The sequence below is a fragment of the Bos indicus genome, chromosome 14 (assembly GCF_029378745.1).
Source record: "Bos indicus isolate NIAB-ARS_2022 breed Sahiwal x Tharparkar chromosome 14, NIAB-ARS_B.indTharparkar_mat_pri_1.0, whole genome shotgun sequence".
Classification (NCBI taxonomy): domain Eukaryota; kingdom Metazoa; phylum Chordata; class Mammalia; order Artiodactyla; family Bovidae; genus Bos; species Bos indicus.
Window position 1 is genome coordinate 63,684,186 of NC_091773.1, and position 16,366 is coordinate 63,700,551.

The 16,366-nt window shown below is 43.7% G+C and overlaps 1 protein-coding gene across 4 annotated transcripts in view; it reads left to right on the forward strand.

Moving 5' to 3' along the window:
• Window positions 1–6,085: 6,085 nt before the first annotated feature.
• The window catches only part of YWHAZ (tyrosine 3-monooxygenase/tryptophan 5-monooxygenase activation protein zeta), a 35,048-nt gene continuing 24,767 nt past the window's right edge, over window positions 6,086–16,366 (forward strand). The window contains exons 1-2 of one of the 4 annotated variants that reach the window (XM_019973801.2): window positions 6,086–6,294; window positions 9,258–9,562. In XM_019973801.2, the coding sequence (XP_019829360.1) occupies window positions 9,269–9,562 (294 nt within the window). In that variant the 5' untranslated portion in view covers window positions 6,086–6,294; window positions 9,258–9,268. Of the gene's footprint in view, window positions 6,295–6,628; window positions 6,802–6,971; window positions 6,997–9,257; window positions 13,613–16,366 lie in introns of those variants that run through there. The other 3 variants (XM_070802838.1, XM_070802839.1, XM_070802840.1) reach the window with 3 other exon arrangements.

The window sequence follows — 16,366 nt, forward strand, 5'->3', positions numbered from 1 at the left end:
TTTGCTCAAAGGAGTTGAAAACTAGCGTGCACACAAAAACCTGCATGTGGATGTTTATAGTGGCATTGCTCATAATTGCCCAAACTTGGATGCAGCCAAGATGTCCTATGGTAGGTGAATGGGTGTATCACAGTTTTGTGGTACAGCCAGACAATGGCATATTACTCAATCCTTTAAAAAAAGACCACAAAACAACAAATCATGGAGGAATCTTAAATGCAAATTATTAAGTGAAACAAGCCAATGTGAACAGCTGCTATTTTATGATTCCAACTATATGGCATTCTGGAAAAGAGAAAATTATGGAGTCAGTAAAATGATCAGTGGTTACCAAGGGTTAGGGGGAGAGATGAATAGGTGGACAAGAGAATTTTTAGGACAGTGAAATTACCTTGTATGACACTATAATGATGGATATATGTTATAATTTGCTTTTGTTGTTCAGTTACTAAGTCATGTCTGACTCTTTTGTGACCCATGAATTGTAGCCTGCCAGTCTCCTCTGTCCTTGGGATTTCCCAGGTGAGAAGACTGGAGTGGGTTGCTATTTTCTTCTCCAGGGGATATTCCCAACCCAGGGATCGCACCCAGGTCTCTTGCATTGGCAAGCAGATTCTTTACTGTTGAGCCAGTGGAGAGGCCCATATGTCATCACACATTTGTCCAAACCTGTAGAATGTACAATACTCAGAGTGAACCTAAAGGTAAATGTTGAATTTTGGGTGATAATGACTATAAATGTATTTTAAGAAAATACCACTCAATTTTATTAATTTTAACAAATATCCCACTCTGTGGGAGATGTCAAAAATAGGGGAAGCTATGCATAAGTGGGTGCTAGAACTATATGAAGCTCTGTATCTTCCTCTCAATTTTGTTATGAATCTAAAATAAATCCTATAATACTGGAGACTGCAATAGAGACTTAAAGGTTAAGATAGTAAAATAGTGCCAAATTACCATCTTTGCTATAATCTTTCCCATTTTCCCATTAAAGTTTCATGAAAAAGTTTTTGAAAGTTAAGAATCAATCATTTGCAAGAGGTATTTCCACTAACTACAGTACAGAGGGAACTAAATCAAGAAACTTTATCATGAATACTTTATCCTCAAGAAAGAAGAGCAAAATTGGTAGGAAGAAGTTAAGCCTTCACATTGTTATTCAATCAGAATCTCCAGATCCCAGGAGAAGGCACAGGAGAATTGCAGAGAACCGGCGAGGCAGGGGTGGCTGGCTACAGAATGTGATGGATAGACCCCTGGCATAAGGAGCTGCAGATAAAGCATTGTGGGGAAGCACTCTGACAGCCCACAGTATTCAAGACTGCAGTTTTTCCATTTATCACAGCTGATTAAAGACGAACCCCAGATAGCCCCTGATTCTTGACAACATAAATTCCCCTCCTTGCAGACAACTGGACAATGGGTCAGGGGAAGATCCTGTCATGGCGGCTGCTCCACAAATGATGAATGTAAATGTCTGCTGGATTCCAGCATTTGGGTAGGTAAGTGTGTTCCTGCACTCTCCTACAACTTTAGATCTATCTATCTTTTCAAGAGGATGGCAAAGAGAAGCAGAGGAAATTTCACCTGCCGGTTGGCCAACTCTAAGACTGGAAGGAATTTCTCTTGTTGATACGTAATAGGAAAACAATCACCACCTCAACACAAGATTGAAAAAAAAAACTCTATAGTGCAAGGAAATAGAGAGCTATCTGAAGACAGCATACAACTGAAGATGGGAAAAGAAGACTTTACTATGGGAAAAGAAGACTTTAGAAAATGTCTCTCTGTACTTAATGGAAGGCGGGGGAGATAGTGTCTTTATTGATCATCAGTAAATTAAAAATATAAGGCAACTAAAATTTCACTGTGGAATTAAAAATGCCGTTTGAGGTAGAAAAGCAAAACTGACTCTGCTGATGGTCAAATAAGTAATTTGTAGGATGAATATGAGGTTTTGTTTTTCAGGGAACCCTTCTCACTTCTCCATGTACAGTGTTCACAGCTCAGATTTCTCAAAACACAATCTGCTTACCTTCATGAGCCCTTACTTCGCTGTGCTTCTCTGTAATTGCATTTGGTGTATGGGTCTGTCCCTTGACCATGTGTTGCTTCAGGGAGGGAGTGTGACTCATGCATTTCTATCCCTCCAAAGCAGCATAATCTCTGACCAGTGGGCTCTAGTTAAGGGCCTGGTGAAGGTATGAAATGAGAGCTCACAGGTGACTTGGGGTTCTTATTGGTTTACATTTTAATTTTTTTAATCAGCATGCAAAAAATCCAGTCTGTGACCAAAGTATCACAGAACACCGTTTAGAGACTGGGATGTCAGGATAGAGTTAAAAGGTATGGACTGAAAAACAAGTTTTATGTGTGTTTTTTTTTTTTTTTTTTTAAGAAAAACAAGGTTAAAACAGTATACAAAAGAATAAGGATGGCATCAAGTGAATAGTAAATTAAAAAGTAGTGAGACTATTAGAGTGACTAAGAATTGAGAAAATATAACTTTCCTAAAGTCATTCTAGGAGTCAATAGATTAGTTGAGAATACATAAAATATCATAAGAGCAGAGGCCCTTACTCTCACTTGTTTTCCCTCCCTGTGCCTTTTTTCTTTCACATTTCCTCTTAAAAAAAAAAAACAAAACCCTTACCATGCTTTGGATTTGCCAATGATATCTACAGACATTACAACGCGAGCTGTTATAACAGATAAAACCTAAATTTCACTGGCTTAAAAAAGAAAAGGTATCCTTCGATAAAGTCCTATAGGATCAAGGCTGACTTTTAAAGGCCTTCAGGGACTCAGACTGCTTTTATCTATGGTCCCCTTCCTCTAAAGCCTTGGAATCCTATTTCAACTGGCAAATAGATGTCCATTAACAGATCGAACAGAGGTTAAAACAAGGAGGTTTTTGCAGACCAAAGCCACAAGTGGAGAACATGGCTTTGGATATGTCCTATTAGTGCTCAGTCACATGCATGTGTGCTAAGTCACCTCAGTCGTGTCCAACTCTTTGTGACCCTATAGACTGTAGCCCGCCAGGCTCCTCTGTCCAAGGGATTCTCCAGGCAAGAATACTGGAGTGGGTTACCATGCCCTCCTTCAGGGGATCTTCCCAACCCAGGGATTGAACCTGCACTGGCAGGTCTTCTGCACTGGCAGGTGGGTTCTTTACCACTTGTGCCACCTGAGAAGCCCTATATATATATATATATATATATATATATATCTTCATTTAATCTTCAATATCATTTAATGAGTTGTGTTTTTATCACCAGTACTTTATTGACAGTAATATCAAGACACAGAAGGTTAAGTAACTTGACTGAGACAACAGGGTTGAGCAGTGAAGAAAATAAAACAAGTCAGACTACTAGTGAAAGTTTCTAGTGAATGTCCTAGAGTTCAAGTTCATAGGTTCTATTTCTTTGTTTTCAATTATCCTTGGCATATGTTATTCCTATTCCTCAAAGTATTTGTCACTTGGGGCTTCCATGACATTCCCTATTCTTGCTTCCCTGCAAACTCATTACACTTTATTCCATGAACACGTTGATCTGAGTTTGTAAAACCTAATAGTTCCTGTCCTTTCACCAAAAAAGCCTTGCTATTTAAAGCAGGAGGCAAAAATCTAATTTAGCTGTTTCCTAAGGTAAATCCACAACTTATTTAATGCAGCAAAATCCCTAAACTTCCTCTAAAACAAAGGGCATATATTCTATCTGTATATATACTTGAGATATTAAACAACCTCACGTTTTTGATGGGGTGCGGTTTGTGAGAAATCTATTTCATCCCACGGATAGAACCCAGGTCATGGCAGTGAAAGCCTGGAATCCTAGCCATTAGGCCACCAGGGAACTCCCATCAACTTCCCTTTAGGAAAGATTTTTCAAACTTAGTATCTTCTTTCTGGTGCTGAAATCTGGTATAAAACTAGAGGCAAGAATTTCTTTTAAAGAAAGCTTTTGAAATATTAGTCATTTTAAGTGAGTCACTCTCTAAAAGAATTTGCTTGGGAATCAAAGAAAGGAGACTTTAATATCCCAGAAACAAAACTCTGATCAATTTGTTCATTCATTCTACTATTAATCTGTTCCGACGGGAAAATTAAAACCACTGAAATTGAACTGATCAGTGGAAAACCCTCTTTCTCGTTTATATTTTACTATCTAACCGCCAGTTGGAACTTCAGGCCAAATGTCATTTGTAGAACAGTCTTGTGGCGCACTGTACCCATCAGACAGAACAGACAAGGCGCTCGGAAGCACCAGGCGCTGAAAGAGTGAGCAAACATTTTATGTGACGGTTACTGATAAATTCAATTCTCTGGGGAACTTGAGGCTGAACTCCTGGAAGGCTATTTTGTCAGCTGTGCCTAAAGCAGGGTCCTAGTATGTGCTCAGGGGCTTCCCTTGTAGGTCAGTTGGTAAAGAATCTGCCTACAATGCAGGAGACCCGGTTCGATTCCCGGGTCGGGAAGATCCCCTGGAGAAGGAAATGGCAACCCACTCCAGTATTCTTGCCTGGAGAATCCCCTCGACAGAGGAGCCTAGCAGGCTACAATTCATGGGTCACAAGAGTCGGACACGACTCAGCGACCAAACCACCACAGTAGGTGCTCAATAAAGTGATGTTGGAAAAGTCAACGAGGCCAAGATGGAGCTCACACATGGGTAGCAGGAAGAGTTCTGAGTTCTAGAAACTCTCAATGACTTTTGCAATTGGTTTGGTAGGTCATCCAGGCACTAATCTTTTCTAACACTTACCTAAAGGAAGACGGATCAAAGACATTTCACACAGTGAATGCACGTCTTTGAACTTCCTGAAGTTGACTGGGTGGAGGCCCTACCGTTTTAGGTTGGCACGTTAACGCGGCACCTGCAATTTCCGCCCTTCTCTTTCCTCTCTTCCTGGCTCCCGGTCCCTGTTCTTCGCCCCGCCCGCGGCCCACCGCCCGCTGGGTCAACCCGGGCCCTGGGATCAGCACGTTCCCCTCTCAGGAGAAAACAGGTAATCACGTTTTAAACCACGGAAGCATGAGGTCTCTAAGTGAAAGCTTTATTTTGGACAGGAAAAATTCAACCTACAAAAAACGAGGAAATACACTCAAACCTCTTTGCCTCCTGTCATGTTATGGCCTCCAGGGCCCCCTCAAAGCCTCCACCTAAGGACGCCGTCTTTCCCTCTCAGAGGCTGAAGGCCTCTTCCCAGGCCTCACCTCCCGCCAGCTCCGCCCGCCACACCTCACTCCCACTTGGTGCCCACCCATTGTCCCCTCGCAGCTGTCACTGCGCACTGATGCCCCAGCCCCGATTGGCAAAACCAACTGGTGGCTCAGCCCACGTACTGGGACCGGACGCCTCCCTCTATCCCGAGCCTTAAAAGGCCTCCAGGCGCAGTCCCTGAGGCTGCAGGTAAAGGGGCGGCAGCGGAAAGGAGATAGGGAGGGGCCGCGCGCCCCGATCGCCCCGCCCGGCGTGTGTGTTGGGGGAAGCTGGGGGGCTAGCGCGCCACATCGCCCCTCCCCGACCCTTTGACCGTGCCCCCCACCCCCAACTCCAGATCATAATGCCAGCGCCGAGGAGCCGCTCTCGTAATCTAGCCCTCCGGATGGCCCCGGGGGGCAGTTGCCGCCGCAAAGCACGGAGGGCGGGGCGGGCCAGGCGGATGGGAGGGGGTGGGGGGAGTGTGAAAGGTCCCGGATGTTGCCGAACGGGCGCCCCTTCTTGAGGGAGTAACTGGCGCAGGCGCAGAAGGGTCGTACGAACCCTAAGTGGGGGTGGGGGGAAATTGCCTCCCGTCTGGTTTTGGGGGAGCGAGCCGGAGAAGGGTTGCGGGGGATCCGTGGGGAAGGCGAGGGAAACGGTGGGGATACTGGTGACCAGAAGAAGAAAAAAAGAGCTTTCTGTTCGGGCACCCTCAGGACAGGAGTATAGAAGTTGGAAGCCGAGAGGGCTGGGGAGGAGAGTTGGGAGCGGAGGGGACGCGCGCGCTCCTCCGCTCGCCCTCTAGCGCGGGCGGGCAGGACGGCCGCGCGCTGGGGAGCGGCGGTTGCTCTGGGCCCCCAGAGCTGTGGGCACCAATCAACGGTTGCCATAGCAGCGTTTGACGTCATCGTGCGTGTGGTGCCCCTGCTGCCGGGGCTGGTGATTGGAGGAAACCCCGTGTCTGCGGAGCGGCTGTAGCCTGTGAGCAGCGAGATCCAGGGACAGAGTCTCAGCCTCGCCGCTGCCGCCCAGAGACTGCTGAGCCCCGTCCGTCCGCCGCCACCTACTCCGGACACAGGTAAGGGACTCGGCCGCCACCGCCGCCGCCACCTCGCGCCGCTTCTTCCTGTCCTAGGCCAAGCATCCGAAAGCGCGGGAGCAGTCCCTGCTCCGCATCCCCTCAAGTCCCGCTCGCGCCGCGGTTGGGAGCGGCGCTGGGCTGAGGCGGAGTCTTCTCAGGCGGAGACGGGCGGCGGCTTCTCTTCCGCTGGGTTCTGGCGGGCGGCTCGCGGCCGCCTCCGGCTACTTGCTTCCGGATCGACGCCTCGGCCCGGAGGGGCGCCCGGTCTGATCCGGTCCCCGGGGGTTGGGGGGTGGGGGTGGGAAGAGCGCCCGCACGCCAGGTTTCCCCCAGGGACCCGCCCGGTCGCCGGCCTCCCGAGGGTGACCGAGGCAGCGCCGGCCGCGATCCGTTCTTTTTCGCGCCCGCCCCACCTCCCCGCAGCCCCCTCCTCCGCGCCGCCCCGCTGCCCGTTTCCGTCCGAGAGAGAATGACTCGGCGGCCGCGGGCATTGCAGTGGCGCAGGTGAGCCGCCCCCTCCCCGCCGCCCCCCGTCCCCTCCCCCCGCCTCTCCCGCCCTCTCGGCGGCGCAGCCTCCGCGCCCCGCGCTGCGGCGGCACCCACCCCTCCTCCCCAACCCGGGCGGCGGCGGCGCGGCGGCGGGAGGGTCGGACCTGGCCACGGGGCTGCGAGCCAAGGCGGCCCGGAAGCGCCCGCCAGGTAGAGCGGGGCGAGGCCGTGCTTCGGTCGAGCCGGCCCCGGGGTGGGGCCCGCCCGAGACCTCGAGCCGAATTTCCCGGGTTCCGCGGGGGGGGGAGGGGGGGGGAGAACTTGAATATTCCCGGCGGGCTGGGGGGGATGGGGCTGGCTTTCTATCTCCGCGTGGAGGAGGTGGGGGGAGGGTGTTCGGAGCCCAGGTAGGGGATAGCGATGAGGGTGGGGAAGACGGGGGACCACGGGGCTCGCTCGTCCTCCCGGGGGTGGGGGGGCCTGGTAGACCTGAGGGTCCCTGCGCGCGTGTCGACCGGGACCCCGCTCGGCGGGGCGGGTGAACCCGCGCGTAACAGCCGGCGGCGGCCGGGCTCGCCTGGGTGTGGCTCGCCCCCTCCCCCACCAGCTGCAGCTGTCGGGCCCCCGGAGGCTAAAGGAGCACCCGCGGCGGCCGGTGGCGGACGGACGCCGACGGGACAGTGGGGTGTGTCCGCGGCCGGCCGCTCGTGGTTCCGCTTCTGCGGGCGGGCGGCCCCGGCGTCCGTGCCCCCGAGGCGGGCGGGCGGGCGGCTTCCCATTCCCAGCGCAGGCGGGAGCGCGCGTCTCCTCCTCGCATCCCCCCAGCCCGGGCCCCGGTGGGGGAATTAACACTAGGCAGTAGGCTGGGCTCCTTGACACAGATCCGCCATGACAAAGAGGGAGACGCGGGGGCTCGCGCGGAGGCACCAGCCTGGGCGGAGCCAAGGAGGGGGGTTGCGGCTGGCGCCGACGGTAGGGTTTGCCCTTTAAAGTCACAGACGGCCCGTTGTCGTTTCACCCACCTCGAAGTCTTCCGCCGGTGAAGGGTTAAATGGGTGCGGCGAGTCCTGGGAGCACTGCTTATTCTTTGAGAAAACTAGTCCACTTCCCCTTGTTACCGAGGGGTTTGGGAGAGGAACCTTTGTACTGGTTGTAGATAATTTTCTTTAGAAGTAGCATTAGCCTGAGAGCATTTTTTAATTTTTAGGGGGGAGAATTGGTAATTGCAAGAAAGGGGTAGGTTATGCGATAATAGATTTGGGGTTTGACATTGAAAACAGTATACTTCCTATTCAGGCTAGCTAGTTACTTGTTTAAATACAAAGGATTAGTTCCGATTTGGTTTTTTACAAAGAAATGTTTTGTGGGATTTCCCTGGGAAGGTAAAGAAAGGGAGTCAGTTCCCATAGTGAGTGACAGTGACTCCTCTGTTCATCGTAAGTCATGTACCCTTTGGGACCACTGTAGGGGGTAGTATCTTTATGTGCTGCTTTAGGATCTTTCAAAAGGATCTCTTAAGGAACAGCATAAGGGGAAGATTGAAAAGCCCAGAGCTTTAAAATGAGAAAGAATTAGGAGGTCTTGATAAGGGCAGCTTGAGTGATAATGTATGTAATTAATTTTTGACTACTAGAAACAAGGCGCATTAAGTCTGCATTTAAACTGAACAATGACATCAGAAACACTGATCATACTGGGAAGCATTTACTATCTACATTTTAGTGCTCACATATAGTAAGAATCGAAGTTCCGGGACTCACGGATTTTTTTTTTTAAGCCCATGTGCATATAACAAGGTACAGATGAATGAAGCCTTAGGGTTAGTTATTGATCCTTGGTGGTGGTTTTACAGTCACAGTATTAAAATAAGCAATACGGTCATTTCTCCCAGGAAATTGGCATGGTGATCAGCTGTTGCAAAGATCCGTGGACTTGGGGTGGGAGTGTTATCAGCTAAAATTTAAACACTTGACAAGAGCAGATACTAACAGTAATAGGACATGAATTACATTAAACGGACAGGAATCGTGATTCTGAAAGTATGGTAGTAGTATTCATAGGTGGTGTTTTCACTAAAAAAAAAGCTGCTTAATTTTTGATTACCCAGTGATATTTGAAACTAGAGTTGAGATTTTGACCAAGTAACCTAAGGATTGGTTTTTAAGGCAGCCTTTTTAGTCAAGTGTGCTTCAACTTTATGTGAAATTACGGATCGTGTGGACAAAGATGAGATAATGTAATTTTAGTTTTGCTAAACCGATTTTAATGGCTTTAAATGTACACTATGCACGCTGAGTATGCCACGTTTTTTCCCCCCCTGAGCATCCTTTTGTGAAGTTCCATTGAATTCCACATGTAGAGAATCTTCCATCGGTAATTAAGTTTGAAGTGTTAACATGTTTACAAAGGCTGTGATTTTTAGTCTGTTTTACTGGAAAAAATATCTAAATGCTACTTTTTTTCCCCTGCAGAACATCCAGTCATGGATAAAAACGAGCTGGTACAGAAGGCCAAACTGGCCGAGCAGGCTGAGCGATATGATGACATGGCAGCCTGCATGAAGTCTGTAACTGAGCAAGGAGCTGAATTATCCAATGAGGAGAGGAATCTTCTCTCAGTTGCTTATAAAAATGTTGTAGGAGCCCGTAGGTCATCTTGGAGGGTCGTCTCCAGTATTGAGCAAAAGACGGAAGGTGCTGAGAAAAAACAGCAGATGGCTCGAGAATACAGAGAGAAAATAGAGACCGAGCTAAGAGATATCTGCAATGATGTACTGGTGAGAAACCATTCAGTCTAGTATCATTGTAATACAGGGTTTCTGTAATGATTATCAGTTCCATTACTCTCAACTTTTTCTTTCTTTGGTTTCTCTTTTCCTTTTAAAAGTGGGGTATTGTAGATTTCCAAGTCTTTCAGAGTGTCATTACTAAAATGTTAGAACAGTTGTGGTTAGATTTGTATTAAATGAATTCTGTGGTGATTATCAGTCAGCTCAGAGAGATTGGTAGTATATTTTGTTCTAATTGAAAAGGTAAAGTAATCGAATTACCATTTCAGTTGTGGTTAGAATATTTGTAGTAGTTCTAGAACTGATTTTCTTAAAAGTATATAGATGCAGAAATTTTACCTATCTTGCTTTATGTAAGATGTAGTAGACATTGTAGACCTAGTAGCCTTCCCTGGTTAGCCACTGAAATGTTAATATAATGTCAGCCATGCAGAAAACTGGCTTAACAGTTGTTTTTGCCTTTCTGCATTTAAGTGTTGGAAGTCAATTTTGAATGATGACAACCACATTAAAAGATTATGAAAAACTCAAAGCTTGATTTTCCAGGTTCAGTCAAGAAGCATTTTAAGAATTCAGTGTCTACTCCATTGAAGCACTGCTTCTCTAAATAGCTTAAAAGACTTGAACATTACATTTTGGTTAATTTTAAAATTTTCTTACAAATGGCGACTTTCTGTGCCAGAAAAGTTGAAATATAAGAATAAGTTGGTGGATAGTGCAACCGTTTAGCATATAACAACCTGTGTACACTAACACTTTCATTTTTTAATGAACTGGGAGTTAATATTTAAAATGGGTTTAACTAAATGATTACTCTTACATTGCAGATGGGTACTCTTACATACACATGGGTCTCTGTTTGACAGGGCTCTGGTATACAGAGGCTGAATCCCATTTCCTCTGAAAATGCAGCTGCACTTCTTACTATTTGAATCTTGTTCATGGAAGAAGTACTATAACAAGCAATATAGAATTATTTCTGATGGGGGTTTGGAGTTTTTGTTAAAATTGTAATGGTATTATGATTCCTTTACAGTAGTCTAACGCTGATGGAATAGCTTCAGTTCCTAAATTAAGAGTGTTTTTCTCAAATGATAATTTACTTTAAACTGTCTTTTTAAAGAAGAATAACATTTTCTATCTTTATGTGGGCTACAGTCTTCTCGTGTGGTATCTATTTTGTGGGTAGTTTTTGATTGCTTACTTGAAATCTTTACATTGATAGCTATCATTCATTTCTAAAATGAGAAGGGAGTTCTATGCTTTTATTGAGACTCAATGACAAATGCTTATCTTATGCTTTGCTAATGTAATAAAAATATTTAAAATCTGAAAATACCATGTTTCCCTATAATAAAATACTATTGGACTTTTCCCCACCTTCCTTGCTCTGTTTACTGGTAAGAACCTGAGTGTGTTATTAAATTTTGTTCCCTCTAATGTTTTTCCCCCAGTTATTATACCTGGTAGATTAAATAATTAAGAGTTTTATTATTTCCCTTAAGACAAAAGTCAGTTTTAGGAATAAAAGGGGATGTGGTAACATTCATCCTATACTAACAGCTTATTTGCAATTCCAGGTAGGTATTTGCATGTTTTCCACACAAAAAGTATAAAAGCTCCCGTCATTGTGAGACTTTTCCTAGGAAAAGACTGTAGCAGTTTTAGCATTACTTTCCTTATCAAGGAAAAAAAATACTGCATTGGATCAGTGGGTGAGAATATCTGGATTAATCTCTGAATAGCTTTTCCTGTTGAAATGATTATTAAGGGAGTTTGATACTGGTTGCTGATCACTATGTTGTTCTCCTGCAGAATAGCACACTGGCTTCGCATCAAGTCTAAATGAAATTTCCAGTTCGAAAGTATAAATGAAATTTCCACTTTGAAAGTATAGATAAATGAAAGTTTAATTGTTTTACTATATAAAAGGCTCAGAGAATTCTAAAGCTTTTCTTCCAGCCTTAGTCTTTTCAGAAGTGAAGCTCCATTAGTGATCTTTGCATGGCTCATCCCTCCTAATATATAGTAGATACTCAAATTATTTGTTAAGTAAATGAGCTTTTGGGTTCTTTTGAAAAAGAGGTGGAACTAGGTCAGCAGTACGGCTAATTTTCCAAGGCCTTTTCTGTTTCAACTTGGGGAAACTTGGATATTTACAGATACTGTGATTCTTTACAGGCAGGCTTCTTTTCCCGATCTTTCTTCAAACAGGTCCTGTTGACTCGGGAAACATCTTGCATAAAATTCCTTTTCTCCTTTTAAGTAAAATGGAAGAATAAAGTCTAGCAGAACTGTTACATCTCCTAGAGAAAAAAAGGATTTGACCTGATTTGCTTGATAATTAGTGAACGTGTGCCCAATTATATCTCAATATCTTATATAATAAAAACGTAACCAGTTGTAATTTTTATTGCTCTAGTTTTTTCTTTGACTTTTAATTTGAGAAAAATAAGCAGATAATTGCTTTTCAGAATTGATATTATTGGCTGATAGCATCATTGATGAACCAACTTCATTGTTCTATACTGCCTAAAAAAATATTCTTTGTCTTCCTATTAGTAGGAACTAACCTCCATGGTTCAAAGTTTCTCTGAAGAGCTCTTTACTCTTATTAGGTTATTGCCATTCTAGTTACATGTACTTATCAAGTGTTTGTTTAATTTATACTATTTACTAAGCAGTGAAAGAGCAGGGACTGTGTTACTTTGTACAGAAGTTTTAGAGCATTACTGAAGAACATGGTCACCGGCCTTATTCTTCACAACATGAACTTCTCTTTATGCGAAATTATGGTTCTCTTCTTTGTGTTGTTAAATTTGAAATTACAGTATGTGAACTAATGCAGTCAGCCTTTTCTAGCAGATCTTAGACCAAATGTTCTTGTGTCAGTGGGGGAAGGGGTTGATACCTCTTCTGCCTAAAGTCACAAGAAGCCAAAAATTAGGTAGTTTTATTTTGAAGATGATGAAATGTAAAATGAAATAAGCATATGCATACTAGGTTGTACCTAATTCAAACTCAATAATATAACGGCCTAAAAAGAGCAAGTTTTGAGTCGTAACTAGTGTTACCTTTAAATGGCTGGGTGACCTGAAGATATTAGTCATCAGAGAAAACTGAGCTCAGTTAAATGGGAATAATACCTACCCCATAGGACTGCTGTGGAGAAAATCAGATAGAGAGAGCTCTTAGTGCCCCATTTATTTCAGTTTGGGGCTTCTCTTTAAAGCAGTGAAAGTGAAGTCACTCAGTCGTGTCTGACTCTTTGCGACCCCATGGACTGTAGCCTACCAGGCTCCTCCCTCCATAGGATTCTCCAGGCGAGAGTACTGGAGTGGGTTGCCATTTACTTCTCCAGGGGATCTTCCGGACCCAGGGATTGAACCCGGGTCTCCTGCATTAAAGCAGTGAGAGTAGTACAAACCTGCCTATAAGTTAATAGAGGTCTCTTTAACTTGGGAATCTAAGAATGAAATTTAAAAGATCCAAGAAACCTTAAAAATTCTTTGTCTTTCAAGGACAGAGGCCCATACTGGCCAGCAAGTTTTCAAAGGTTTCATTTTAAGAATTGAAAGCCACTGGAATAAGTTAAAGAATGGCTTCCTTATTAGGACATGAATTAGTAAAATCGTGAGTCTGTCATTTATAACAGTTGGCAACAATATTTGTTGTGTGATTCAGTTAACTTGTCTGAGTTCCATTTTATTATGCTTCTCTACATTTTTAAGGTGTTGTTGCTGGGCACTGGTTTTTATCTCCATAGAACTGCCATTAAGCAGGAGCAAGCTGGGAAGTGCCTTGGGCTTTAAAAACTGCTATATAAGTGTTTTAAGTTGAAAATCACTAGACAATTCATTTATTGGAATAAGGGCTTCTCAAAAGAATTGTGCAGTGTTATATTCATTTTCTTGACTGTGTATTTACATGTTTTTGTCAAATAACTGTTTTTGGTATGTTTCAAAGTACACAGACCTTACATGACATAGGAGATAGCAGCAATCCCTTCCAGGAAGAAGGACATTGGACAGTCTTTTGGTAATAAAATTCAGCAGTCTTTTTAAGAGTTTTCTTGGTAACAGTTAACTGTTGTACCTGATGAGGTAGTTTGTATATTTGGAAAGTCTGAGGTGTATGAAATGTAAAGGAAAGAAACATTGGAAAGACAGGTGTTTACTATTTGGTGGGAAGGGGAAGAATAACAGCTTGGTCAAGAGCAACAGGTTACCTATCCTTTTTCAGCCTAGCAATACTTAATATAATAATGAAGTCTTTCCTGCCTGTTCTAGAAAGAGATACAGATGACTTGGAGAAGTTTAGTGATTAGATGAGCTGTGAAGATAGTTAAAAGTGAACTAAGGAATAGATTACAGAATTGAAAATTGAAATTCAAAAAGAAAATTAAGAAAAATCTTAAAAGTAGAGGAGAACATGTACACTTAAGAACTCTTCGACTCTTCTGATATTGCCCAAGAAAGAGGAAGAAATTGTATTCAGCCCCAGCAGAGGCATTTGAATTAGAGAGGTCGGGAAATAAGATACCTAGAGTGTCTTTATAGTTTACCAAGAGTAATTTTGCTTTTCAGTTTTTCTTCTAAAAACACCCAATTTGGGGACTTCTCTGGTGGTCCAATGGTTAAGACTCCGCACTTCAAATGCAGAGGGTGAAGGTTCACATCCTTGTTGGGGAACTAAGATCCCACATGTTTTGCAGGGTGTGGCCAAAAATTAAATGCCCAGCTTTATGAGTAAAAAAATCTTATGATAACATCTGTCAGTAGTGGTACAGTAGAAGATCCTAGTTAGTTGGTTAATTGAAAAGTAGTTCAAATGTGTTCCTACTTGTTCTAAACATTTTCAGTTAAAACAAATGTGTGTGTTCATTTGCGCATTTCTAGTGCGGAGCTAAGACCTTTTCTTTGAATGTGCATAGACCTACGGTTTGAAAATAACTTACTAGCCACCCCTAAAAGAAACGCAACCTTTACAAAATGTAATTTGAGTTTACGTAGTAGAGTAAGAACTTAAAAGCTAAAAGAAAATAATCAGAATTTTTCTAATCTTTCAATTGTTTGGATAACCCAAGTGATACATGTGTGTGTCTCCTTTAAAAATAGTCATTTCAAAACATTCATTGTAATTGCATTAGAAATGCTTCTTTTCATACTTAAACTTGATAACAAAAATAGCATAGCATTTTAAGTAATTATATCCAAGTATAATGGCGTAGCTTGGGGAACAAATACAGGGCTCAGTAATGGTATAACTGCTGATAGAAACTAAAGGGGGTTTCAGAGAGTAGCTGAAAAATGTATGTGAATATTTAGCCCAAAGATAAAACGACATGGGCATTATTGGTGTTTGCCTAGGAATGAAAAAGGCCTGGCATAAAGCCAGTCTGTTAAGTGAGGTTTGGTTAATCCAGCAAATTAAGTGATGGTTCATTCTGTCAGTGCATTAGGTGGAAACAGTTGCTTTATTCAAAAGCCTTTGCAGTAATTTTGCAAGAGATGAGATTAGGAAGAGAGAGAGGGTGCTGGTTAAAGCATGAAGGGGTCAATTATGTTATAAATCAATGAATGTGGGACTTAATGGCCTTGCAAAAACTTGACCCAAAGGAAGTGATGCCAGATGTTACCTCTTCCAAGACATGCAAAAATAGTTGTGCTTTTATAAAGAAAATCAGAGCTAAGTTTCCCCTACTAACATCAGAAGCAGATTTTCAGTGCCCTCCATCATAGCTATAATCATTTAAGTATTAACTTTGGGTTTTTTGGAAGTGGGGCTTTAACTTTGGAAAGACATAGGGTTCTCCCCACCCCCCCCATAAATACAATTTGCTGTTGACTAGTCTCTCAGTTGTGTCCAACTGTTTTGCGACCCATGGACTGTACAGCCCGCCAGGCTCCTTTGTCTGTTGGATTTCTCAGGCAAGAATACTGGAGTGGTTTGCCATTTCCTCCTCAAGTGGATCTTCCCAACCCAAGGATTGAACCGGTATCTTCTGCATTGCAAGAGGAAGTCAAAATTATGGGTGTTCTGATGTCAGTTAAGCTCAGAAAAACTTAATGTAGTCCACTGAAATGCTAATAGGCCTTAGAATTTTAATTCCTGAGATAATCCCTGTTGTGATTTCATCCTGATTTCCATCTCTCTTTATTGCGGTTTTGCATTGAGTATAAACACTGCTCTTCAGGGAGGTTTTTTTTCCTTCTCTTTTTTGGTATGTATTTACTGGGTTGCCTCAGGTCTTAGTTGTGTCATGTAGGATCTTGGTTGCAGTGTGCAGGATATGTCGTTGGGGCACATGGGCTCCTTTCCAGCAGTGGTGTGTGGGCTTTAGAGTGTGGAGCTTAGTTGTCTGTTGACACGTGGGCATTTAGTTCCCTGACCAGGTATCAAACCAACTTGCCCTGCATTGGAAGATAGATTCTTGAGCACTGAACCTCTGCTGTCAATGTCAGTGTGCTGCAGTCAGGAGCTCCTCTTCCTTTTGAAACTACCTATTCTTTCTAACCTCTTAATTTTTAGCACATTTTCTAGACTTTTAACAATGACATCTTGGACTCACCTTTGAGTTCTTTTTCTAATTGCAAGTTAATTGCTGTGTTGGCTGCATCATTGTAAAGAGTTGGTTCTCAACTCTTTACATTCATGTTGATACTCATTTGTATGATACATTTCCTGTGGGTAGTACCCAGGATTATTTGCCACTCCCATTTTACTAGTAATTCTATCCTTTACTCTCCCACTCATATGCATATTGGCAAGAAAGTGATGTTGTAAGAATAA